The sequence below is a fragment of the Colius striatus genome, chromosome 18 (assembly GCF_028858725.1).
Source record: "Colius striatus isolate bColStr4 chromosome 18, bColStr4.1.hap1, whole genome shotgun sequence".
In the NCBI taxonomy this organism is placed as follows: domain Eukaryota; kingdom Metazoa; phylum Chordata; class Aves; order Coliiformes; family Coliidae; genus Colius; species Colius striatus.
This window is the reverse complement of record NC_084776.1, coordinates 10,690,336-10,713,986: the sequence shown is the minus strand read 5'-3', so window position 1 is coordinate 10,713,986 and position 23,651 is coordinate 10,690,336. Positions and strand designations below refer to the sequence as shown.

At 55.8% G+C, this 23,651-nt stretch overlaps 1 protein-coding gene across 1 annotated transcript; it reads right to left on the bottom strand.

Moving 5' to 3' along the window:
- Window positions 1-5,023: 5,023 nt before the first annotated feature.
- Window positions 5,024-22,772, bottom strand: PMP22 (peripheral myelin protein 22). Its single transcript, XM_062011000.1, has 5 exons — window positions 22,664-22,772; window positions 21,642-21,742; window positions 20,329-20,419; window positions 9,678-9,818; window positions 5,024-6,636 (listed from the first exon to the last, which is right to left on the bottom strand). Exons 2-5 carry the CDS (start codon window positions 21,717-21,719, stop codon window positions 6,470-6,472), a joined length of 477 nt encoding a protein of 158 aa, XP_061866984.1. The 5' UTR covers window positions 21,720-21,742; window positions 22,664-22,772; the 3' UTR covers window positions 5,024-6,469.
- Between the last annotated feature and the right edge of the window lie 879 nt (window positions 22,773-23,651).

Sequence of the window (23,651 nt, the reverse complement as noted above, 5' to 3'; positions counted from 1 at the left end):
GCTTAGGGAGAATGGAAAAGTGCACAGCCACGGGGCTGGGAGCAGGATGGCACCTTGGCAGGCTGGGAGGGGAGCGGGACAACATGGTCCTGGGCTGCAGCCATGGACCTGCTCCTTCCTGCTCCTGTATGAGGCAGAGCCCAGTTGGCTCCCAGCTCAGCTCTGAGCATCTTTCAGCAGCTTCAGGCAATCACAGACGCCCTTTCTCCATCCTGCTCCAGGGAAGGGGCAGCTCCTTCTTCAGTGCAGGCAAAGCCAGATCCAGCCAGAACCTTGGGCTGCAAGAACCACGCTGGGGTCAGACCCTGCAGGAGCATCCCCAGAGCTGTACACTCACAGGCCCAGCATAGACTACCCTTGGCTGAAATCAGAGTTGGACTCATAAACCACTCCTCGGTGTCTCTGCAGCATCTCAGGCACCTCCTGACACGAAGGCAGAAGACTTCAGTGCTAAAGCAACACCTCCTGACTAAAGCAGCCCCTGCTGGACCCATCACTGTGAGGGGAGAGCAGAATGGCCTTTGAGGAAGCACTCCATAAATCTTCACACAAAGAGGTCATGTCCAGGGAAGCATCAATAATCGTGTTAAATAATTGCAGGGGAAAAGTTGACCAAGTGAGAATAGGAGGGCTGTGGGGTCAGCACCGGAGGGCATAGACAGGAGGGAGGGAGAGGTCTGAGGGCAGCCTGAAGGGGTGGGAGGGCTCAGGGGATGGGTAATGGGATGCAAAGAAGAAGTGTCACTAAGCTCTGAGAGCAAGCTGAGACTCCAGCCAAGTCCTGAATGGATCTAAATATACATTCCCCAACTCCCAATACACACATCCCAGCTCCAACCCATCTGGGGAGAATCCAGCCCTCAGCATCCCTGTGCTTGGGAGAGTTTGGCAGGGCAGGTTTGGACCCAAAGCCCAGTCGTGGGGATGGTGATGCCACAACATTTGGTTTAACTAATCCAATGACAAAATAGCAACAAAACCTGTTCAAATCACGTCTGATGTGAACCTGTCCTTCTGCTGTTCTTGTACTGGGCTAACGGGGGCAGCTTCAGAGTCCTCCCCTCCAGGACAGATTAGCTGACATTACTTGTGTCACCTAAACACATAAAAACAATGGGGGGGGGGGAGGGGGGAATGCCACCCTGCTCAGTTCCTGCTGAATGGCAGCAATACAATTAAAGTGGATGTGGTTGATCTTATTTAGTTAATAAAGACAGACCAAGCAGCCCAGACAGAAAAGAAAGTGAAAACAATGATTTGTATAATGGCTGTTTGATTTACACTGCTGGGGTCACTTGCCCAGGCTGCTCCCCCACACAGATTGTGTGGGATAATTGATTGCATGTTGCCAACAAACTTTGCCACTTTGCTAATTGACTTGAGTTTGTCACGAGGTTGTCTGAGGCTCTCTGCAAGGTGTTAGCCCTTGACGTGGGCTTTAGAGTCACAAATGCTGGATCTGCTTCATGTGTCTGCCTTGTTCATGGACAGACTCCAGTCAGGAGGATGAGAAGAGGCTGAAGCATCTGTAGCTGTCCCCTCAGCCACACTTGCTCCCACTCAGTGCACCTTCACGTGCCAGCCCCCACACACTGCCTGGTGCAGCCACTCTGGGATGAGCCCCCTTGGTCATTGGGACAGTCTAAAGCCTCTTGCTCCTTGTCAACCACTCTGGTCTGCAAGAACCCTCCCCAGCACCAGTTAATGCAACATTGACCAAAGAAGTCAAGCTAGAATTAACTAATTAGCTGGTGTTTGGTGAAGTAGCAGTTGGAGTTCCCAGGTGTAGTCAGTGTTTTACCACCTGCCTCAGCTACGTGTGCAAAGGCTGTGTTGGTGTCAGGAGAAAGGCCTTCACGTTGGCAGCCCAAAAGCAGCAGTGGCCAGCTTGCCCCAGAGGGAAGCACTGCTGCAGGCTTTGTGAGAGAGCTGGCTGGCCCTTTGGCCAAGGACAGCTCACTGGCATCCCAGCCGTTCCCACGAGGGTCTGGAGTGTGGCCGAGCCCAGCCCAAACACCCTGTGCTTGCTGAGGGCTGCAGGGAAACCCATCTGCTTTGCAAACTGCTCTCTCGCAGGCATGGCTGCTCCCTCCTGCATTGCTATAAGAGCTCAGTCCTCCATCTCCCCCCTACACCTCCCCATTACTCTGTCCTCCCCAAACCCAGGGGGTGCTCTGGGAACTGTGGCTCTGAGCTGCTACCACCCAGCTGCAGCAGGGAAAGGGGGCTGCAAACAAAACAACAGCTCCCAGGCACCAGGGACCTCTATTCCTGCCATGATTCTTCAGTTTACAAGGCAGTACATGAAAGAGGAAGATGAGATTTGCCCGGTGCATTTTTCACAAGCATTTACTGAGAGCACTAGAAAAGCCAGCTAACCAACTGCATTTATGATGCAACACACATTAAAGAAACTTCCCTAATATATTTTTTTACTCCTCTGCCATTTCATACCACACTGCTCCTGTCAACACGCTGCTTTATGGGCTGCCTTGATTGTAATTGGGCTGGAGCCGCAGGGTACACTGGAATTTTTGAGTCCTGTTTAGCTCCAAGTGTGCTTACAGACAATCAGGCACAAATTCTGGGTCCTGATTTGTGTCTTCTGTCACCTTGTGAGCTGGACAAGCCCAGCATGGGGGTTGCAGCCCCTCCTGTTGGTGATGTTCCTCCAACCCACATGCAATGGTCTCTCGTCGAGCTGGACTGAGGTTTAGAGGACAGTCACCATGGATATTTCATAGAATCACAGAATTGTTTTGGTTTGAAAGCCCTTGAAGTTCCTGCAGTCCCAGCCCTCCCCTCACCCTGCCCAGCCCAGCACCAACCCCAGGCCCTCAGCACCTCAGCCCCATGGCTTTGGGATCCCTCCGGGGCTGGGCACTGCCCCAGCTCCCTGGGCAGCCTGGCACAGGGCTGACACCCCTCTCAGGGAAACAGTTCTGCCTCAGCTCCAACCTCAACCTCCCCTGGGGCAACTTGAGCCCATTTCCTCTGGTCCTGTTACTAGGGAGCAGAGAATTACCTCCCCAGCCCCTGCCACAGCCTCCTGTCAGGGACTTGTGGTGATCATGTCTCCCCCGACGTTGTGAGGTCAGACTGAGGCCCAGGACATTCAAGCTGATGCTGAGACAAGGTGTTTTCACCAGGGGAGCGTCAGGGACGAAAGATTGCAAAGCTCGGCTGAACGAAGCCCAGCCTGGTGCTGAGGGTCCCACACCCGCAGACGGGCCTACAGACAGGGGGCTCCCCGCGTCTTAATGATGAGTGCAGCGGCCGCAGGAGACGCTGAGCGTGGAGAACCCGCCGTAGTGCTCAGCCAAGGGCCCGGAGCTGCCTCCCAAGCTGCGGGCTTGGCCGGGCCCGCCGTGCCGCCGCCAGCCACCGGGAGGCGGCCGCGCACCGCCGCGGGCCCGGGGCTGGGCGGGCCCGGGGCTGGGCGGGCCCGGGGCTGGGCAGGGCCGGGGCTGGGCGGGCCCGGGGCTTGGCAGGGCCGGGGCTTGGCGGGCCCAGGCCGAGACTGGGGCCGAGTCCGGGGCCGGGCCCCCGCCTCGCTCCCCTTGTGGCACGGCGGTGACGCAGATTGACTAAACTGAAGTAAAACCAGTCTAAGGAGCCCGTTCGATGCCATGGTGGTGCTGCAAAAGGCAGCCGGAGGAGGGACCCGGCGCAGCTGGGACTCCTCAGGGCAGGGAGCGGGGTGACAGAACTGGCAGCTTCCAACACGACGGAGCCAGCACAAGTGGGATGGGTTGGGGTGTGTGTGGGACACATCGGCTCTGCTGCACATTGGTGGCTGTTCCCCTTTGGACCTTCTCCAAAAGCAACACCGAGAGGCTGATGCAAGCTGACCCTGCTCGTGTACATGGACACAGCACTGCACCAAGGGGCAAACGTGACACACTGACCTTTTTAGTGCCTTCTCTGGGGACATTCCAACCCAACCGGATGAGTTTCTGTGTGCCCTACTCTAGGTGGTGCTGCTCTGGCAGGGGGTCTGCACTGGATGAGCTTTTGAGGTCCCTTCCAACCCTTCAGATTCTGTGACTCTGTGGAAAAGAGCATCTTTAATTCTCCTGCAAGAGGGGAAACAAACCCACCTACTTGCTCCTCGGAAGGGGAATTTGTGTCCCCTTTGCCAGGCATGCGCTGACAAGCCCAGCAGGGCCCACGATAACGGTTTGCCCCAGCACTGCAGCTCACAGGTGGCTCACATGCTGCTTCAGCAAACGATGTATTCTTCTGAGCTTAGTATTCTCCTGGGCTCCACAAAATCATCACAGGGGGAAATAGTCTCAAAGGAGCCCCAGCCATCAAGCAAGATACCAGGGTGGTCAGATGGTGCTGCCCAGGCGCTGTGGCGAGTGGCCAAGGAGGCACAAGGCAGCTCCTGCTCCTCTTCTTTGGGATGTGGCTGGGTTGAGGGCTATGGAATCTGGCCTGATGGTAATAACTGGCCTCAACACACGACCTTGCAAGAGCCATTGTACTTCTGCCAACACCGGTTGCTACATCAGCTCGGCTCTTCCATAGCCAAATGAATGAGCGAACGGAAATGTGAACGCTTCGGTGACAGCCTTTAAGGCTGCATTACTGAGCACAATGTGCTAATCCCCCAGCCCAGCCCCCAGCTCTGGGGGTTTCAGCACACGAGGATGAAAGGCTTCTTGGAGGCTCTGAGGCAGCTGATGCTGACTTGAAATGTCCCAGCTCAGAGATGGAGGGCTAAGAGCAGTCTTTGAGGAGTTGGTCACATCACGGGAGCATCTCAGCACAGAGGCTGAAAGGTGAAACACACACCAGCACTATAGCACAGGGCCCTGAGCTCAGTTCCTGGTCCTGGCACTGCCTGGTGTGGTTTTACTCCTCCAGCACAAGGTGCATCTCCCACGCTGACAGCCCCATGAGCTCAGCGCCTCTCTCAGGTCATCAATCGCAGAGACCTTCTATGAGATGGCTGTGCACACAGCTGCTGGAGCGCAGCTCAGCTCTAACCACACAAACGCCACAAAGCAGAAGCAACTGAGTTATTCTGACTTTTATTTCATTGCTTCTTAGTCCACACAGTCGGTATAAAATCAGAAAAGCAAAGCAAAGAAAGAAGAAAGAAAATAACCAAGAAAAAAAACCAAAATGAACAAAACCAACAGCAACACTGTGTCTGGAGTCCTCAGAGGGCAGCCTGGGGTGTGTGCAAGTGCCCGTTCAATTCATGGCCAGACACAGAGCCAGAGGACAGACACCTCGCCCGGCAGCGGGGCCGGCACAGCTCCAGCCAGGGCTCTTTCTGCTCCTCTTGGCCACGGGGAGGGGGGAGAAAAGGAACCTCGGTTATAAATGCTTTATTAAAAATAATAGTAAGAGCGAAAACTAAGTACAAAAGCAGTTACAGCTCCTTTATATTACACACAATTATTTCTCATCTCTAGCTTCGTCGTTTACCTCGGGATCGTTACTGAATTTCCAGTGAATAAGGTTAAATGGCTAGCAATATAAGGAATGGTAAATAGATAGCACCATTTCATACATCTGGCATTTGATTTCATAGATACACTGGGTTTGCTTCTTTCACTGGCAGCTGAGCTCCACGGCAAGGACAGAGCCCGTGTCGCGGCGGGAGCAGCAGTGCCCCGGCAGCTCGGCTCGGCTCGGCACGGCACGGCACAGCCCGGCACCTGCGGCACGGACACCCCCAGAGCCCCGCCGGCGGAGGAGGACGGCCCAGGCTGTGCTCCAATTCAACCTAAGTGATTCAAAAGCCCAAATTCCCAGCGGGTGTGGTGGCAAGGCAACGGGATTTGGGCACATTACAGTCATTTAGGCACTTTGGGGCAAATCAAAGCCCTTATGGTCCGAAATCCTTCAAACCTTTCGGAAGTGTCTCCCATCAGATCTGGATGTGCACTTTGGGTACCGGGATCACAGCATGTGGCAGGAGCGGGGACCAACCCTCTGGCTGGCATGAACAGGGGGAAGACTCCCATTTACACCAGCCTAAAACCAGAGCTGGGGGTTCTGACGGTTCGCCATGGGCAGGGCGGGGAAGGAGAGTTCAGGTCAAAGAGGATTTTGCAGGAGAGAAAAAACACTGTGCTATTGTTACACTGTTAGGAGTAATAGTTCCTTAGGCACTTGCTCTAGGCTTTAAAACAGCGTATGGTCAACAAAAGCAAACAATACTATGTACATATATGTAAAAAGTGTTATAAATAGGTTTTTTAAACCATAGATACTATATACATCTTCAATTAACAAGTAACCCTGTGAGTGTTTCCGTGTGGGGCTGGTTGGGGTTGGGTTTGGTGGGAGGGTTTATTCCTTTTTTTTTTTAGGGCTGTTTTTTCTCCTTTTTTATCCTTTTTATTATGTTTTGGTTAATTTTCTTTCCCGTTTTCTCGTCTCTCTGCCCCCGCCTCTGTCCCCTCTGTGGCCGCCAGCAGTGCCCTCGTCACGCCGCCCGCGCCACCGCTCACTCGCGCTTCCGCAGGATGATGTAGATGCCGCCGCTGGCGAGGGCCAGGGGGAAGGCCAGCCACGCCAGGATGTAGGCAAAGCCGTAGGAGGTGTTTTCCGAGGCTTGGTGCCAGTCCGTGTGCCTCACTGTGAAGATGGCAGCGCCGCTCATCACGCACAGCCCTGTGGGGAATCGCACACAGGGAGCCGTTAGCGGTGCTGCAGCTCCCGGCCCCAAACCCTGAGCTACAGAGGGTGATACCCAATGCCAGCATGGGCAGCTGCTGGCATTGCTGCTCCCTTGTGTCCTGTGTCCTGGAAAATCATCATCATAGAATCACAGAATGGTTTCACCTGGAACAGACCTTTAAGCTCATGGAGTGCAGCCTCTGTCCCAGCCCTGTCACCCACCAGCCCATTGCCCTCAGCACAACATCCACCCGGCTCTGAAACCTCTCCAGGGACGGTGACTCCAGCACCTTCCTGGACAGCCCCTTCCAATGACTGACAGCAAAGAGATTCCTCCTCACATCCAGCCTGAACCTCCCCTGGTGCAACTTGAAGCCGTCATAGAATAGTTCTGGTTGGAAAAGCTCTTGAAGCTCCTGCAGTCCCAGCCCTCCCCTCACCCTGCCCAGCCCAGCACTGACCCACTGCCCTGAGCACCTCAGCTCCAGGGCTTTGGGATCCCTCCAGGGCTGGGCACTGCCCCAGCTCCCTGGGCAGCCTGGCACAGGGGCTGACACCCCTCTCAGGGAAACAGTTCTGCCTCAGCTCCAACCTCAACCTACCCTGAGGCCATTTACTCTTGTTCTGTCACTCAGTATGGAGAGACCAACCCCCATCTCACTGCAGCCTCCTGTGAGGGAGTATCAGAGAGACCTCTGGTCTCCCCTCAGCCTCCTCTTCTCCAGGCTCAACACCCCCATTCCCTCAGCCCCTCCCCAGCACCCTTGTGCTCCAGCCCCTTCCCCAGCTCCGCTGCCTGGCTCTGGACATGCTCCAGCACCTCCATGTCTCTCCTGTAGTGAAAGGCGCAACACTGAGCACAGCCCTCGAGTTGCAGCTTCACTAGTCCTTCCAAGGCCTCAAGTCTCCCTTGATAGCCCTTTGACTTTTGGTCACAACAATGGTGTGCTTTGGGTTGTGGGATGCTGTTGACTCTGCCCTGGCTGCAGGCGAGTGGGCTCTGAGCAAGCAGAGCCAGAGCATCACGTGGGCAATCCATCAGGCAAGCTCTGGGCATCTCCCAGTTCTGGCTGCTGCTCCAGACCAGCCCCACTCCCTTGGGTAGCTCATTTAAAACCCAGACTGCAGCCTGAACCCTCCTGCCACAGCTGCTGCAAGAGGTCAGACACAAACCTCACATCTTTTAATGCATGGAAGTTTATCAGCTGCCCGGGCAAGCTCAGCTGGGTGCCACGGATGCTGCAGCCTGGCAGGTTTGTGCCCTGTAATGCCTTGTCCTCCTCTGGGGCTGCAAACTCAGCAAGGCCGCTGTGCCCACAGCCCATCCCTCTTCCCTGGCTCCCAGCACCCATGCTCGCCAGCCATGGGCAGTGTGGGCCCCTGAGGGCTGACCAGCCCCGGTAAGCAGCGTTTTAGAAGCTTTGTTGCAAAAACAACCCATCAGCGTTGGGGACTGTCCAGAGCCAACACAAAGCCACCTCTATTTCTGCCCCCAAACAAGCTCTTTCAGTCAATCCCAGTAGTTCTATCACACAGACTGTTGTCGGAGCAGAGTTCCAAATCCCCTGCACAGGGCACGGGGACCACCTACATTCAGCCACCGTGATATTTGAGCTATAATTCCACTGGACACTGCTCCTTTGTTCTGGGAAAGTGCAGAAGTGGGAACACGTTTGAGTAAGGCGCCGGTGGGGCAGCTGCATTCTGTGAGCAGGAGAGGCAACTCCCACTGCCCCGGCCCATGCACAGCGCTCGGCACATTGTCTGCCGACGCCGGGGGGCAGCGGGCGGGCACGTGGCCACACAGCACCTACAGACAGCAGGAAACACAGCAGCAATTGTCCCCACCAGGAATCTGGCAGAGGGGAGCTCATGGTTTCTGCAGCATCAGCACTGATTTCAGGCCAGAGAACACGCTGGGGAGGTGAAGGACTGGGGCGTTCAGCTGCTCACAACAATGCAAGCAACAGTGAATGAATCACCATGTCAGAGCCTGAGCTTAACAACGTGTTTTAGGCTTGGGAGGGCAAGTCACAGAATTACACAGAATCACAGGATCTCAAGGGCTGGAAGCGACCTCCAAAGCTCATCCAGTGCAACCCCCCTGCCAGAGCAGCACCACTTAGAGCAGGGCACACAGGAACTCATCCAGCTGGGTTGGAATGTCTCCAAAGAAGGAGCCTCCACAGCCCATCTGGGCAGCCCCTGCCAGTGCTCCCTCACCTCAACAGGGAACAAGTTTGTCCTTATGTCTCTTTGGAACCTCTTCTGTTCCAGTTTGTGCCCACTGCCCCTTGCCCTGTCATTGGCCATCACTGAGCACAGCCTGGCTCCATCCTCCTGACACACACCCTTGATGGACTTGTAAACATTAATGAGGTCATCCCTCAGTCTCTTCTCCAAGCTAACTTCAAGCTTCTCCAGTGGCTGTCCTGCTCTGATACCCAAAAACATGCTCATTTCCACCACTACCCTCTCCTCTGCTTGGGTGTATTCAATTCTGGGCCCCTCACTCAATGCCACAGGGACACTGAGGGGCTGCAGCGTGGCCAGAGCCGGGCACTGAGCTGGGGAAGGGGCTGGAGCACAAGGGTGCTGGGGAGGGGCTGAGGGAATGGGGGTGTTGAGCCTGGAGAAGGGCAGACAGGAGCCCTCTCTCACGCTCCTGACAAGAGGCTGTGGCTGGGTGGGGGGTTGGACTCTTGTCCCAAGTGACAAGTGACAGGACAAGAGGAAATGGGCTCAAGTTGCCTCAGGGGAGATTGAAGTTGGAGCTGAGGCAGAACTGTGTTCCTGAGAGGGGTGTCAGCCCCTGTGCCAGGCTGCCCAGGGAGCTGGGGGAGTGCCCAGCCCTGGAGGGATCCCAGAGCCGTGGAGCTGAGGTGCTGAGGGCTGTGGGTCAGTGCTGGGCTGGGCAGGGTGAGGGCAGGGCTTGGTGGACTTGATCTCAGAGGTGTTTTCAAACCAAAATGTCTCTCTGATTGTAGCCCAGCCCATTCCTCTGGTGACAGTCCCATTGTTCAGCCCCCACTTACCCGCAAGGATCTGGAAGACTCCGGTAATGTAGAAGCGCCCGCCCTTGGTGAGGGTGAAGAGCTGGCAAAAGAACAGGAACAGGGACAAGACACTGAAGATAATGGAGAGGATCATCATTGCTTGGACAGACTGCAGCCATTCTGGGGAAAGAAAGACAGAAACCTCAGTGTGGCCACCACAGATGGAGACTCCCACCCAGCCCATGGCCTCGGCATCATCCCCTGTGCCCCCAGCCCAGTCCTGGCTCCCATTAGGTTTCTGACCAGCTGGGAAATGTGGCCACATCCAGTGCTGAATCAGCTGCAAGGTCCCCAGCAGAGGCACAGTGCTGCCCGTGATCTAGGATGATGTGTGCATGGTCCAGCACGGAGGGTAAAATGAATTGCAGGGCCACACTTGCTCACTTGGCATTTGCCATCACACCCGAGCAGAGATATCAGCACAGATCTGAAGCCTGCTGAAATCCAGACATAGCCTCTGCTCCATCTCTGTGTCAGGCCCTGAGTTCAGCTGTACTAGAAACACAAGAGCCACGTGCAGCAAACTGTGAGACACTGAGCTGGCTAAGTTCAGAGGTAAAACAAATCCCCAGGGAGTGAAAACACCCTCTGTCTCTCTGGAGCCAAACCTTTTGGAAAGAGCCTTCCTCAGCTGCCAAACGCAGCTGCCTCCCAGAGCAGACCAGTTAAACCAGCCCCTGCATGAGTCATAGCCCAGCTATTTCCAGGCTTCGTGGGTGTGTAACTCCCCACGTCAAAAAAATATAAATAAACAAGCCAAACGCTGCTCCATCCCATGAGCTGCTCAGCCTGTCAGGAAGAGGCAGAGCGGTGCCTCACAGCAGCGGGACAGGGCTGTGCCCATGGCTATCTCTGCCTTCCCCTTTCCTTATAAAGTTGGAAATCCAAGTGAACATTCACAACCTTCCTCAAGAGGTCTCCAAGGAGTCATTCACCACACAAGCCAGGTGAGACTCAGTACAGGTAAACTGAGGCACAAACCACCTGCTGACAGGACAGAAAATCATGCCTTGGGCTGGGTCCTCAGGCAGGGGAGGAACAGGCAGCACTGAAGTCTCAGTCCCAGTCCCTGCCACAGTTTTGCTCCCATCAGCTTCACTCTCTCAAGAGCTTTTTGCCCTCTGAAATGCAACAAAACTTCCAAATAAAGCTATGCTTCAGCTCGGCAACCTCCATCGCTTTGTGCGGCAAATGAGGCCTTTTGGGACTGCCCAGAGCAGCAGCTGCTCCCAGAGCAGTGAGCATGCCTCCCCACCAAGCCCCCCAGGCTGCACTCACAGAGGTGAGAGCAGAATTTGAATGGAGAGCATGGTACAGCCTCCACGTGGGAGGCAGCAAAGATCCACACCTGAACCATTCCAGCAAATCCATGCCCATGGGGCACATCCTGAGCAGTTTAGTAACATCTGCTGAATTGTGCTTCCATTCTTGTCTTTGCAGCTAGCTTCCAGGCACTCATGCCATGGAGCAAGTTCGGGCCCTGCTCACCAAAACAGTCTGAATGCTTCCCAGGTAGCCTCTGCTCACTGCACAGCATTTCCCTTCCCACACTTCCCATGCCAAATGGCTCTTCCAAGCACTTCAGCCCCGCTAATGAACTGCTGGGCTTCACTGAGACATCCAGAGTCACCAGTTGCTGCTGTTCCTTAGGAAGGAGCAGCTCTGGCTGCTGACGTGTACACAAAACATCCCACATATTCCAGCCATCTCTGCTACCCAGGGAAACCCCCTGGCCCCAAACACACGACCCTTCAGCTCAGGCCACGCTCAACCAGTGGGCAGAGAGGATGAGGCAGCTGGAGCACTGCTAAAAATCAAGTCATGGATCATTGCTCAGAGGATGGCTGAATTGGAATCTCCTTCCAGGCTCCCACCCCAGCTGGGGAAGCTGAGCTTTTGTCTCAGCCCTTCCCCAGCTCTAAAGCTGTGCATGGCTCTGTGCACTGGCTGAGCCAAAGCCTGCTCAGCCCCAAGCCCTGCAGTTTCGTCCAGGACCCAAGAAATCAGGTCTTTTGTTGATCTCAAAGGCCACAGGATCCGGCCCGGAGAGGAGCCCTTTCTGCCCCCAGGTGGATGCTCGGGCTGCCGGTCATTTTAGGAGAAGGCTGTCTGGAAAGCTGAGCTGAGCTGAGCTGCCCTCCTAATTGCATCCGCCTCCCCCTGCCTCTCCTTTGGTTCTGAATACAAATGATTTATCCAGGCTTTGCAAAATCCTGTTGTAATAAAGAGCTGTGTCAGAGGGATATAAAGGCAGGCACTGGGGGGGGAGAGCCCCCTGTGCCCCGGGGGATGTCAGCAGCCAGCCCCGCTGCCCGCCACAGCCAGAGAGCAGCAGGAACCTGTGAGCTGAGAAATCCAGAGATGACCCCTCAGAGCAGAGCTCCAGCCAGCTCACAGCCAGTCCTTTGCCGACTTTTATGGTCCTCCTTTGTGAAACCGAGGGGCAGGATCTCCAGCTCGTGACTCCCAGACCCACAGTCCAAGCTGCTACACTCCCTTAGGCCCAAGCCCAGCCACCCACAGCCTTTGGCTGTATTAGGAGAGCTAACTGCCTTTAATTCACCTGAAAGCACCACTGTAACTGCAGACAAGATTGCTGTAACTTCAACCCTGTATGCTTTTAACTCCTTTGCTATTAGTGCTGTGTCCTACCTACACGCTTTTAAAAAGCCAGTGAGTTTCCCCCGGGGAGCTCCGGGCCCGTGCGTGGTGCTGCAAGGCTGTCAGCACTGTTTACTCCCAGCCTGTTATTTGTGGTTTCCCCTGGGCAGCGAGTCAGTTGTTCCATTTTTCTCCTGCATCTCTGTGTTTATATCTTTGTTCTTCAGGAGGAGGAAGAAAAGGAAACGGAGTGGAAAGGACAGATAACACCCTGCACGCCGCTTCCGGAGAGGACCCGTTGTGAGCATTTTTAAGTCCTTTCAGGGACTCAGAAACAAAGGAAGAAGTTCTTATAAACCTAATTTGAAAACTTCCCCAAGCTCTGCAAGCCCTGATGTGCTCATAGCACCACTTATATCAGCAGGGAAGAGACACCCCCCCCACCTCAAGATGCTGAAATCCACATCTCACGACCCTGAAGGAAACACGAAAGAAAGAAACTCAGAACAGAAATTGAAATGTAGAGCAGAAATCAAAACCCAGAGCAGAAACTGCAGCTGAACACTCCTGAAAGAGAGTGGCTGGCCACCCCGCTCCCAGCAAAGCCCCTGCCCTGCTTGCAAGATGGTTTTATGCCTGGACAAGGGGTGAGCTGAGCAGGACTGACTGGACCATGGGGCATAGGGCCTTAAAGCAAAAGTATCAGCTCCCCAGGGTTTAATTCAGTGCTGTGTTGTAGACACCTGATCATTTTTTGACCCAGCCAAAAAGAAAGAATAAAATGCAAACTGAAGAAACTCATCTGAGCCCTCAGCACTGTCAGACATCCCGGCCTTTGTGCTGTGCTGGGAGTGCTCGTGTGCTGGGAGCTGCTGCCAGCAGCTCCACGGGCAGCTTTCCCTTTGCGAGCTGCCTGTGTGACACATACTCCAAAAGCAACCACTTCTGGGGAGGAAAACACCCACTAAGAAGGTGGCTGTAGCATAGGATGTATAAAATGCTAGAGAGGGGAAATTCATGACCACATCTGCATGGTAAAACCCACTCCTCCTGTGCTGCAGGGTCAGGAACAGCGTGTGCATCTACTGGCACAGAGGGGTGCCAGCCCAGGTCTGCCAGGAAAAGACGTGTTTTCTGAGCAGAACTTTTCCAAAGCAGATTCTCAGGCTTGGGTTCAGGCCATGAACCTGAACCCAACTTGCATCCTTGCCTATGAAGCAGACAGGTCACGTCACAAGCACTTGGGCTTGCAACGCTTTTCAACCTTGACATTCAAACGCCCCTTAAAGAGGGTTGAAAAGGGTCAACTGAAGATGCAGAAATGTTAGCACAATGGCATCATTCTTCTGGGGCTGCACTTGAGATTGCTGCCCCTTGGGAACTTGCTGTAGCAATTCAGAAAGGCAAAAAGCTCAGTGCTGGCCCTGAGAAGCACAGACCCCAGTGCCACCCACAGCCCCACTGCTCAAAGCACACACCTCTCCCAATGATAAGAGCAGCAGCACATTTCACCAGCCACATCCATCAAAGCCACCAAGACCTCCAAGGGAAAAAATGAGCTCCAGGACAATGCAAATTTCTTCTGCCTTGGTCCCAGATCTCCCACCAGCATGAGGTGAAAGCCCTTCCTGGCTGCTGGATGCTTAAGCTGTGAACAGCAGGTTTCTCACCCAACAGTTGCTCCCTCTCTATCCTCCGACACCTGCTCTGTGGAGAGGGTCACAGGGTCTTCCTGGAAATCCCACCAGGAAAGGGGAGTTTTAAAGAGTTCCCAAGGTACTTGTAAGGGCCAGGGGAGGAGCTGGTGGCAAACACCAGGGCTGCAGGGAGGCAGTGAATGAAGATGGTTCTACAATTCCTGCCCAAGAGCTCCAGATCCTCTTCTGTAGCTCCCTTCAGAGATGAAAGCCTCAAAGCCTTCTTTTCTCCTTTTGTTCTCCTTTCCTCTTGGCTGTCCTCCCTTTTGCCTTCTTGAAGCTCCATCCCTGAGGCCAGGAGGTCTGTAGCTCTCCAGAGCTGCCACGTTCAGACATCCCATCAGAGCTCACATCCCACAGAGGCAACCTTCAGCGCTGCCAAGGCAGCAGGAAGCTGCTGGCACCGTGAAAAACACCTTTCAACAGCTCCAAAATGCCCAAGACAGCTCTTCCCTGAGGCCCTCGGCCTGGTGCCACTGACTTCCTTTTGGCTGGTGTGGCAGAGCCAGATGAGGTGGCAGATACATCATTTCAGGCTCAGGTCCCCCAAGGGCTCAGGTACCAGCTCCCAACCATTTGCAGTGGGAGGATGGGGAGCAGTGGTGCCCCGACCGACAGGCACGTTGCAGGAGCACTCAGCTTGTTGCCACAGGGACATCCCAGAAGCTCATCAGGGCCAAAACCACGTTGAATTAAGGATTTTTCCTCACCCACTCTCCTGGTTCTGCCCACAGGTTTGCCTTTTCCTCTCTTTTGCTTCCATCTGAAGTCCCCACCGGGCAGGGAAGGTTGGCTACACCACCATCCCCCTCAGAAACAGGGGAGCCAAAGGAGTCTGGAGCAGTAGAGAGCAGAAAAAACAGCCTTGGGAACTTAGGAACCCTATCTCTCCTGATCAGATGGTCTTTGTAAGAATAAGCAACCACAAAAACCTGGTTTGAAGCAGACGAAATCCCTTCCACATCATCGGCAACACAGTGATGGCAGGAACTGATCTGAAATACCAAATATTCTCCTGGAATACCACACAGATTATTTTAGACAACTAAGAGGCAATCTAGCTCCTCACAAGCTGGCAGGGAGGGTTTCAACCTGCCCAAGTTCAGCTAATGCTATCTATCAGCAATGACAACACAGGTGTCCTGGATCTACACGCTGCTGAGGATAAAAGCTCTTTGCTGCTCTGCTGCAGAAAGGCCCTGAAGGAGTACAAGTGTCCCCAGACTGTGATCTGTCCATGGGCTGAATGGGGACAGTTGATGGCTAGAACTTCAAGGACAAAGCTATGTGCTGTCACACCTATAAGCTGGACATTATTTAGACTCAGGTTGGAAGAGGACTCTAAGCTCCTTGAGTGCAACTGCTCACCCAGCACTGCTCAGTCCACCCTAACCCCCGGCCCTCAGCACCTCAGCTCCATGACTTTGGGATCCCTCCAAGGCTGGGGACTCCCCCAGCTCCCTGGGCAGCCTGAAACAGGGCTGGACAACCCTTTCCGGGAAGAAATTGTTCCTCATCTCTAATCTAAACCTCCCCTGGGACAACTTGAGGCTGTTTCCTCTTGCCCTAACACCTGTTACTTGGGAGAAGAGACCATTTACTGCATGGCTTCATTATAATAGACTCAGCATCTTTAAATGTGGGTAATCTCTTGCCAGTTTGCAGATGCCTAGCAGAAATAAAGGAGAAGGCTGCAATGGTGCTTTGCCCACAGACTCAGCCAGAGGCACAGTGTTCAGGTAGAAGGGAACCTTAGCATTCAGTGAAAAGCTGACACCATGCTTTAAATCTTTGCACTTCCAATGTTCGGGGGTGACTGAACTGCATCCCCCTCTCCTGCACTCGGACTCCCTGCACCAGTGACAAATTCTCCAAGTCTTGATCCATTTGGTGCAGTCTTGTTTCTTTCCAGCAGGCTGGAGAGGAATTTGCCTCCATCTTTTTCTGCTCATACATATCATACTTACTGTCAACAACAGAATTAGACATTGAGAAACATTTTTCCTTGGTGCAAGGCTTCAGTGCAGCCCTGCAACATTGTTTTCAGACACAAAAAGGACTACAGCAAATTAACTGGCACCTCCACCTCTCCATACCTTACCTACATCATGTGAGCTCAGCATCGCTGGAAGAAAGAGTTTGAAAGAACAAAGGCAGCTGGAGGGGGCTGCCAGTGCAAAAGCACTGGGCTCAGGTGTTTCAGGTATGCATTTTAAAGCAGAGAAGGAACTGAGCAACTGCTCCTGGGAACAGCCGATGGGCCTGGACACAGACGCTGTGCCAGGGACAAAGATTTTTCCTGCCTCCTCCAGCACAAAGAAAATGCATTCTGAGCATGAGCAGTGCTGCTTGGGGTGCTGTCTGCCAGAGCAAAGGGCTCTGGAAGAGGACAGTCAGTGTGCAAAGAGCAGGGCAATCCCTGGCATGTGGCAGTGCCCGTCTCATCGAAGGGAGGCCCATCCCTACCTGTCCAGGGCCAGGCTCTTCTCTGGGTGACCCCACCTGGTTTTTCCTTGTGACCATCACACCAGCAAATCATCAGCATCACACAGCCCACAAGGCTCAGTAATCACATGGATTGGCAGCCCATGCATTTCCCAAGGTTTGGGCTTTTCCCTTTAAACAAGCCCAAAACCACCAGCCTGTCTGTGAACGAGCCAGTCATGCAAAAGCCACAGAACAGCGACAGGAGGAACTGCAAGAAGACAAGAGGAAAAATGTCCCCTGATGTTAAGAAGGATGGAGGGATCTCCATGCAGGTTCCCTCACTGAAAGCAGAGGAAGGGCAGTAGAAACAAACAGGAAAAAAAACCCTTGCCTGCATTAAAAAAATCAGGTCTAGAGAGAAAAGACCATTTGGGATTGGGGGGGGGGGGGAACAGAGGTCTGGGAGTTTGAGGTGGAGTCTGCTTCAGAGCAGTGGCAGGCCCATGTGTGCAGGGTAGGGGCAGCCCGGGGACCCTGCGCTGGATTCCTGAGATAAGTCTTTTCCAGGAATGTCACACAGCACAAGCCAAGCAAAGATTGCAACGTTTTTTCCATAGTTCTTGGCCTCTTGAAGAAAAGTCACTATCCAGGGAGCAAAGGCAGAAATGGAACACACACACGCCCCCCCCCCCCCCGCATCACACCCCCCCATCACTCACACACTCACACTCACACACTCACACAAACACAGTGTGTTCCAGCGAATTCCAAGAGGAATTTGGGAGGTGGGAGCTCAGCTCCATCCTGTGCCCACAGTCTGCCAGCCCTTGGGACTGTTTTGCTTCTTATTCCAACCCCCACAGGAGAGTAAGGTCAGGAGCACAGTCCCAGACCTGCCTCAGTGTGACACACAGACAAACCATGCCAGCACCTGCTTTTAGCAAGTTCAGCTTTTCTTCGGGCTTCCACTTAATGGTCACCTAAACAAGAGGGTCCCTGTATGGCTGGCAAGAGGAGGATCACCCAGCGCCGGCGAGGGGAGGATCACCCAGATCACCCAGCCCCAGCGAGGGGAGGATCACCCAGATCACCCAGCCCCAGTGAGGGGAGGATCACCCACCCTCACTGAGCCAGCCCCCAGGGCAGCATGGCAGCCCAGCAACTCACCACTCTGTTGCCACCACAGCCCCCCACGAGCCCCATCCCCACTGAGAACGTGAGCCCCAGCCCTGCCTCACTCCACACTCTGCACAGTGAGCACTGCTCCTTTCCAAAACCAGAGGAAGAAATAACTGCTACAGGGGCCACTGCCCTAGCAGAGCAAAAACTGCCTGCAGGTAAAGACCAGGTTCTGCCAAAGTTCTTGAGTGAGGATTTCTTGCTCTTAGCCCAGAGCAGACTTTGCTCTGCTGTTAACTGTTCAGCACCGTCCTTGGCACGGTCACAAAGAAACAGATTCCTGAGGCTCTCCCAACCCCAGGAAGCCTCAGAGCCCGTGTTTTGAAAGAGGTTGAAATGGGAACAGTTTGTGGTATTTGGGGTAGGATCTTTCATACTTTTGAAAGTAAGCAATATTCCTAGCACAGAGTTTGAGGAGTGTACAAAGGACCAGGCAGGGGCTGAGCCTCAGGGTTGGGCCTGTCACAGCAGCCTTGTCCTGTGTCCCCCCCCATCCACCAAACAGCACCAGGCTGCAGCGAGATGGGAGGGTGCAAGGGTCCACTGAAAGGGTGCTGCCTGCTATTTACATCTTGGTTTATAAACAGCATTTCAAAGCCTTGCATAAGTCTAGGAAATATCTTTGGGGTTTGTGTCACTCCAGCACCAGTGAGGTTTAGGCCCTGCAGCCAGGGTCTCACCAGGTGAAGACTGCTCACACAGGGTGAATGGGGCACAAGCTTTTGCCCAAGCAAAGCATCCGTCTCCCAGTGCCAGAGCAAAACCTTCACACAAGTAAGAGCTGGCAGAGAGCTCTTGAAGACTTGACCACAAAGCTCCTCTACTCAAAGAGCAGCCCACTGGGGCATATCATCAACCCAACTCAGCTGCACTTTCAGCAGGGTCGTCTTGACCATAGTCTGTTAATGACAAAAAGTCATCACTGGAAAGGATCCAGAGGGAAGCCCCTCTCTGAGCAGCTTCTGGGAACAAGGTGCTATAGACTCGCAACACCCAGCAGGACAGCGAGACAGAGAGGAAAACCCCCAGCCCCATTTTGGACAAGCCTCTCTCATCACTGCCAACACCCTGACACACAGCATCCAGCAAACACCCCAAAACAAACGGCACAGCTTTGAAAAGCCAAAGATTTGGGGAGGCTTTGGAGCCTCTGGGACTGGGGACAATGGCTGCCTTTGATTTCAAAGTGCGAGGTCAGCAGTTTGGGAGCACGCGTGACCTGCCCCCACTGCCACCAGCCAGCCAACTGCTGATGGAGGGATGCAGGGAGGCAGGGAGGGAGGGAGGAGGACATGGCTGCAGGCGGCTTCTGGGCTGGGCTCCAGCCACTTCCCGGCAGCCCCAACACCGCCAGGCGTCAGCAGAGCCCCGCAGCCAAGCTCCCCCTGAACCAGGGCCCGGGCCCACATGGGGAAACGCAGCAGCCTCAGCCCCGGGAGCACCAGCATCTGCCTCCCTGCACCAGGTAAACATGAGTGTTTAGCTCCCAGCAGGCTGGGGATGAGAGTGACCCAAACTCATCCCTGACAGTCTCCCATCACCACGAGGCCCTTTAGAAGTATCTACTGCTCTCAGTCCAACCAATCCCTCCTTGCCAGGACCCTGTGGCCTGTTTGCTCCTCTGCTAAAGCCGTGTTTCCAGCTCAGTGTGACTGTGCTCCCAGTGATATGGGTGTGATTCACAGCTGGCCACGCTGGGAGTTACACTGGGAGAATCTGTTTCCACAGGAAAGCAAAATCCCAAGCTAACTGAAACCAAATACTGGGGACAGCACCGCCCAGTTTCTAGAGAAACTGAGGCACAGGCCCACCCGACTCCCTGAGCACAGACTGAGTGTTAGTGGGACCCTGGAAACTGCATCACAGCATCTCAGCAAGCACTCCTCCCCTGCTGACCTCGGCAAAGGCTCACAGAGTGATGTCACCCAGTGTGACCGTCAGCCTGCACCCTGATGGGTCCAAAGGCAGCTATTCAGTCACCTCAGATGTGCAGATGCCACAGGGGCTGTGCCAGCAGCGGGCAAAGAGGGGCCTGAGCACTCAGACATCCCACACATGCTGTTCAGCAGTGAACCACGGGATGAGTGTGTCCAAAACCTCAGCCTGTCACAGAAGTGAAAAGCAAAAAGGGTGTCCTCTGAAGACAGGCTGCCCTCAGGGCACCATGTGCATCTGTATAACCCTCACACTGGGAGGAGGAAGGCCTGCTGAAAATGATGTCTCCACACCCAGCACTGCAACAATCACCCAGTAAACCCCTCTCCAAGGGCTGCTCCACATTTGTAGACCCAAGTGTAACCAAAATAGGCCGATAACGAGTCCACACCACTGGCACTCAAGCCAGTCACCTCTGCTGGGGCTGAGGGTGGTGAACACCCTGCCATGGTGCTGCCCAAAGCCAATGGCGACAGGACAGAGCAACAGACATGGGATCTGGTACCTGTGCTGAGCCCCAGCAGGACTCCAGGGCCTGGTGAGGTGGAGGGGGAGCAACCCCCCTGCTGCGGGACCAGCCTTGTGTCCCCTCATGAGGGCAGCAGGAACACGGCAGATCCCGGCCCCTCTGCCTGGGGACAGAGCAGAGGAGGCGAGGGGCAGGGGTGGGAGGAATAACTTCAGAAGTGTGCAAGGAAAAGCAAGAGGGAATCACAAATAACCTGCCATGGCAAATCCCCCTTGACTTCCTATGGCTGTGAAAGAGAATAAAAGCTCCGTGGAGCACTCACCGTTCGTGGACGACGTCAGGCACTGGAAGGCGCTACCCGAGGTGCAGTTCTGCCAGAGGTCTGCCGTGTGCCCGCTGTTCACCAGCCATTGCTGCAGGGGAGGGACACCAGCCGTGAGCAGGATCCTTGCAGGAGCCTATGAGCAGCCCTGTGCCCCCCAGAGCCCTGGCGCCAGCCGCCCCTGTGCATACGGCACGGTGAGCCCAGCCAGCCGCTCCCAGACACGTGCCTTTCTTTAGAGAGGGGTTTGGAAAGTAAACATTGGTATTTGCGTTTTAGCTGGTTTAACCTCAACGGCAGGAAAACAGGAGCTCTTTATTCTCCTTAAACACGGACCAAATCCTGGGGGGGACGTACACTGCCCTCCCCTCCCCTCTGCCTGGTGCCTGGCCAGGCTGCTTGAATGTTTCCACGTGATTCTTAACGGCTTGGAAGATTTCTGTAATGTCTTCTACTACTATTACCAGCCCCCCAAAAAAGGAGGAAAGAAACAGATGAGAAAGAACAACCTGGCAAAGCAAGCCTGCACCTCACCAGCTCCACAAAATCACTCCCTTAAAACCAATTTAAAGCTCTTCCTAAGTTGATGATGTGTTAACCAGGCTCTGGACTGAGGAACCCTTCCCTGTGCAGCATCCAGCCCTCAGCCTTCCCTCTGCCTGCAAAGCTTCAGCCTTGCAAATTGCCCATCCTGGTTAGAGGCGAGGCTGTGCCTCATATGCAGCCCCACAGGGACAGAGCTGGAGAGCTGGGCTGCAGCCTCACAGGGACAGAGCTGGAGAGCCCAAATTGCAGCCTCACAGGGACAGAGCTGGAGAGCCCAACTGCAGCCTCACAGGGACAGAGCTGGAGAGCCCAAATTGCAGTCCCCCAGGGACAGAGCTGGAGAGCACAAACTGCAGCCTCATAGGGTCAGAGCTGGAGAGCCAAACTGAGGAGGCAGCATGCTGGTGAAAGCCCCTCAGCAGGCGAGGTCTCTCATGGATGGGGGGTGCAGGGTCACCCCCATGTTGGGCAGTTTGGGTGCTCTGAGGCTGCTCCCTGATGTGAAGCAGTGTTGGGATGATGATGAGATGGGCTTCACAGCGCTGTGCTCCGTGCTAACAGGGACACCCTGAGCACTACACCTGACACCCAACACACAAAGAGCTCCAGAACCCCTCCCTGACTAAAACCAGCAATCAGCAAGAGAAGGTTTCCTGCTAAGAGCTAGGCTGGAAAATAAACCACAGATAAAAATAACACCCTCTGGCCTTGCCACGCTATGGCACCCCACAGACAGCGCCCGGGCTGCAGGAAGGCCCCGTACTTACGCTAACGATGGTGGAGACGAAGAGGAGCACCAGCACCGTGACGTGGAGGATGATGATCCCCAGCAGCAACAGCAGCATCGTGGCGGTGGTGGAGGGCAGAACTGGAGGGGACAGGGATGTTGCTGAGTGAGTGTGTGTGTGTGGGGGGGGGGGGGGGGAGACTGTGCAGGGGGAGTCTGTGCAGGGGCGTGGGGGTGCAGTGGGTGCGTGGGGGGCTGTGTGCGTGGGTGTAAGGGGGTGGAGGGGGTATTGTGTGTATCTGTGTGTGTGCACGAGGATGTGTGTGTTTGAGTGCAAGTGTGTGTGTGAGGGTGGGGGTGTGTGGGGGGGTGTGGGCGGGTGTGGCGGGGGGGTGTGGGGGGATGTGTGTGTGGGGGTGTGTGTGGGCCAGGGCTGGGGCAGCAGGAGGCGCTCTGGGGCACAGGATGGTCCCGGGAGCCCTCCCGGCGGGATGGGGGGAGGCTGGGGGGAGCCGGAGGGGAGGGTCGGGCACCCCCAAGGGATTCTCCAGCTCGTCTCCCAGCCCGCTCCCCCAAACCCTCTCACCGAGAGGGCTTCCCCAGCCCCGCTCCTCCGAGGGGGGCTCCGACCGCTCACCCCCAGCGCTCCTCGGCACCCCCGGCAGAGGGTTTCTGGCGGCGCGGTCCCTCTCCGCCAGGAGCGGGGACAGTCCCTTGCCCACCTGCCCGTGGGACCGCCGGGGTGGCTCCCTCGGACTCTCTCCCCCGGCCCATCTCCTCGGGGCGATCCCGGAGATGGAGACAAGTGTCCCTCGGCCCATTTCACCCCAGTTACTACCCCTGCTCCACTCCTCTCGAGACCCTCGGCGGAGACTCTCTCCCCAGCCCATCTCCCCGCGGCACTCCCAGAGAAAAGGGGATGGCGGCCGCCCTGACCCCTCTCCCCGGAGACCCCCGGGGCAGGAGGGGATCCCCCAGTCCGTGTGCCCCTAGGGACGGCAGTTCCCCTCCCTGGGCTGGGCCGCAGCAGCCGCCCCCCGGGCCGGGCCGGGCCGTACTCACGTCGCGGCGGAGCTGAGGGCGCTGAGGGCGGCGGGCGCGGAGCGGAGCGGGCGGCGGCGCGGACAAGTTTCCCCTTTAACCGGGGCCACCGCCCCGCTTGCGTCTGCGGGACGGGGAGGGCCCCGCGCCGGCGCCCCGACGCCCCTCCTATAAATGGGGCCGCGCCGCAGCCCCGGCCCGGCCCCCCGGCCCCTCAGCGCCCCGCGGCCGTTTGCGGATGGGCCGCTCCCCGCAGCCGGGCTGGGCCCCCCGGCTCCCCCGCGGCGGCCCTCACCGAGGCTGTGGGGTGCGGGGCTGGGGGCGGCCGGCCGGGGGCGCTGGCGGCCGGGGGCTGGGGAAGGGGCGTCGGGGCTGCGCCGCGGGCGAGGGGAGACGGTCTTTGGCCGTGCCTGGGAAAGGGACTCTGGCAGTTTGCTCCTGTGACGGCAGTGGGACTCTGTCTCGGGCTGGAGCTTTCAGTCACTTGGAAGCCAGGTTTTCCGCGGAATTGAGCAACTTTTCACCAAATTGAGGGTGAGGTTTTTTCCCCCCAATGCTGGGCCGCAGCTAATCTGTAGAAATAAACCTCGCACACATCCCCGCAAGAGACCTGCGTGTCCCTGGGAGTCCGCGCACCAGCATCACCCTTCCTCTCGCCTCTCCCCTCTTAGGCGCCAGCTCCAAACTAGTCCTGCTTTGTTGCAGAAACGAGGGGATTCGGCATCCAGCCACGCAAACGGTAATCTGGGGAGAAAAGAGAGAGAAGCGTGCTTGGCTCTCCCCTCCTGGCAAGCACAGGCGTGTTCCTGCAGCACGGGCTCTTGGCTGCTCCGCACTCGTGTGAGCGGTCCCGTCGCACGCATTAGCCAGCAAGTGGGAGTTCAGAGCACTCTGTGGGGGTGGGAGGATGGGCCAGCGGCTGAAAAAAGGCCCCCCTGCCTCCTCCCTGTGTTTCAGCCCCTCTCTCGGTACATGCCTGCACGCCCCAGCGCCACGCTGCTGAGCCAAA

What these genes read in the sequence shown, in the direction of transcription:
- PMP22 (XM_062011000.1), bottom strand. Translation starts at nt 21,719, where the DNA reads ATGCTGCTGTTGCTGCTGGGGATCATCATCCTCCACGTCACGGTGCTG. An exon ending in CCTGACGTCGTCCACGAACG is followed by an intron (nt 9,819 to 20,328) that starts GTGAGTGCTCCA and finishes TTCTTTCCCCAG; the next exon opens with AATGGCTGCAGTCTGTCCAA. An exon ending in AGTCTTCCAGATCCTTGCGG is followed by an intron (nt 6,637 to 9,677) that starts GTAAGTGGGGGC and finishes GATTCCCCACAG; the next exon opens with GGCTGTGCGTGATGAGCGGC.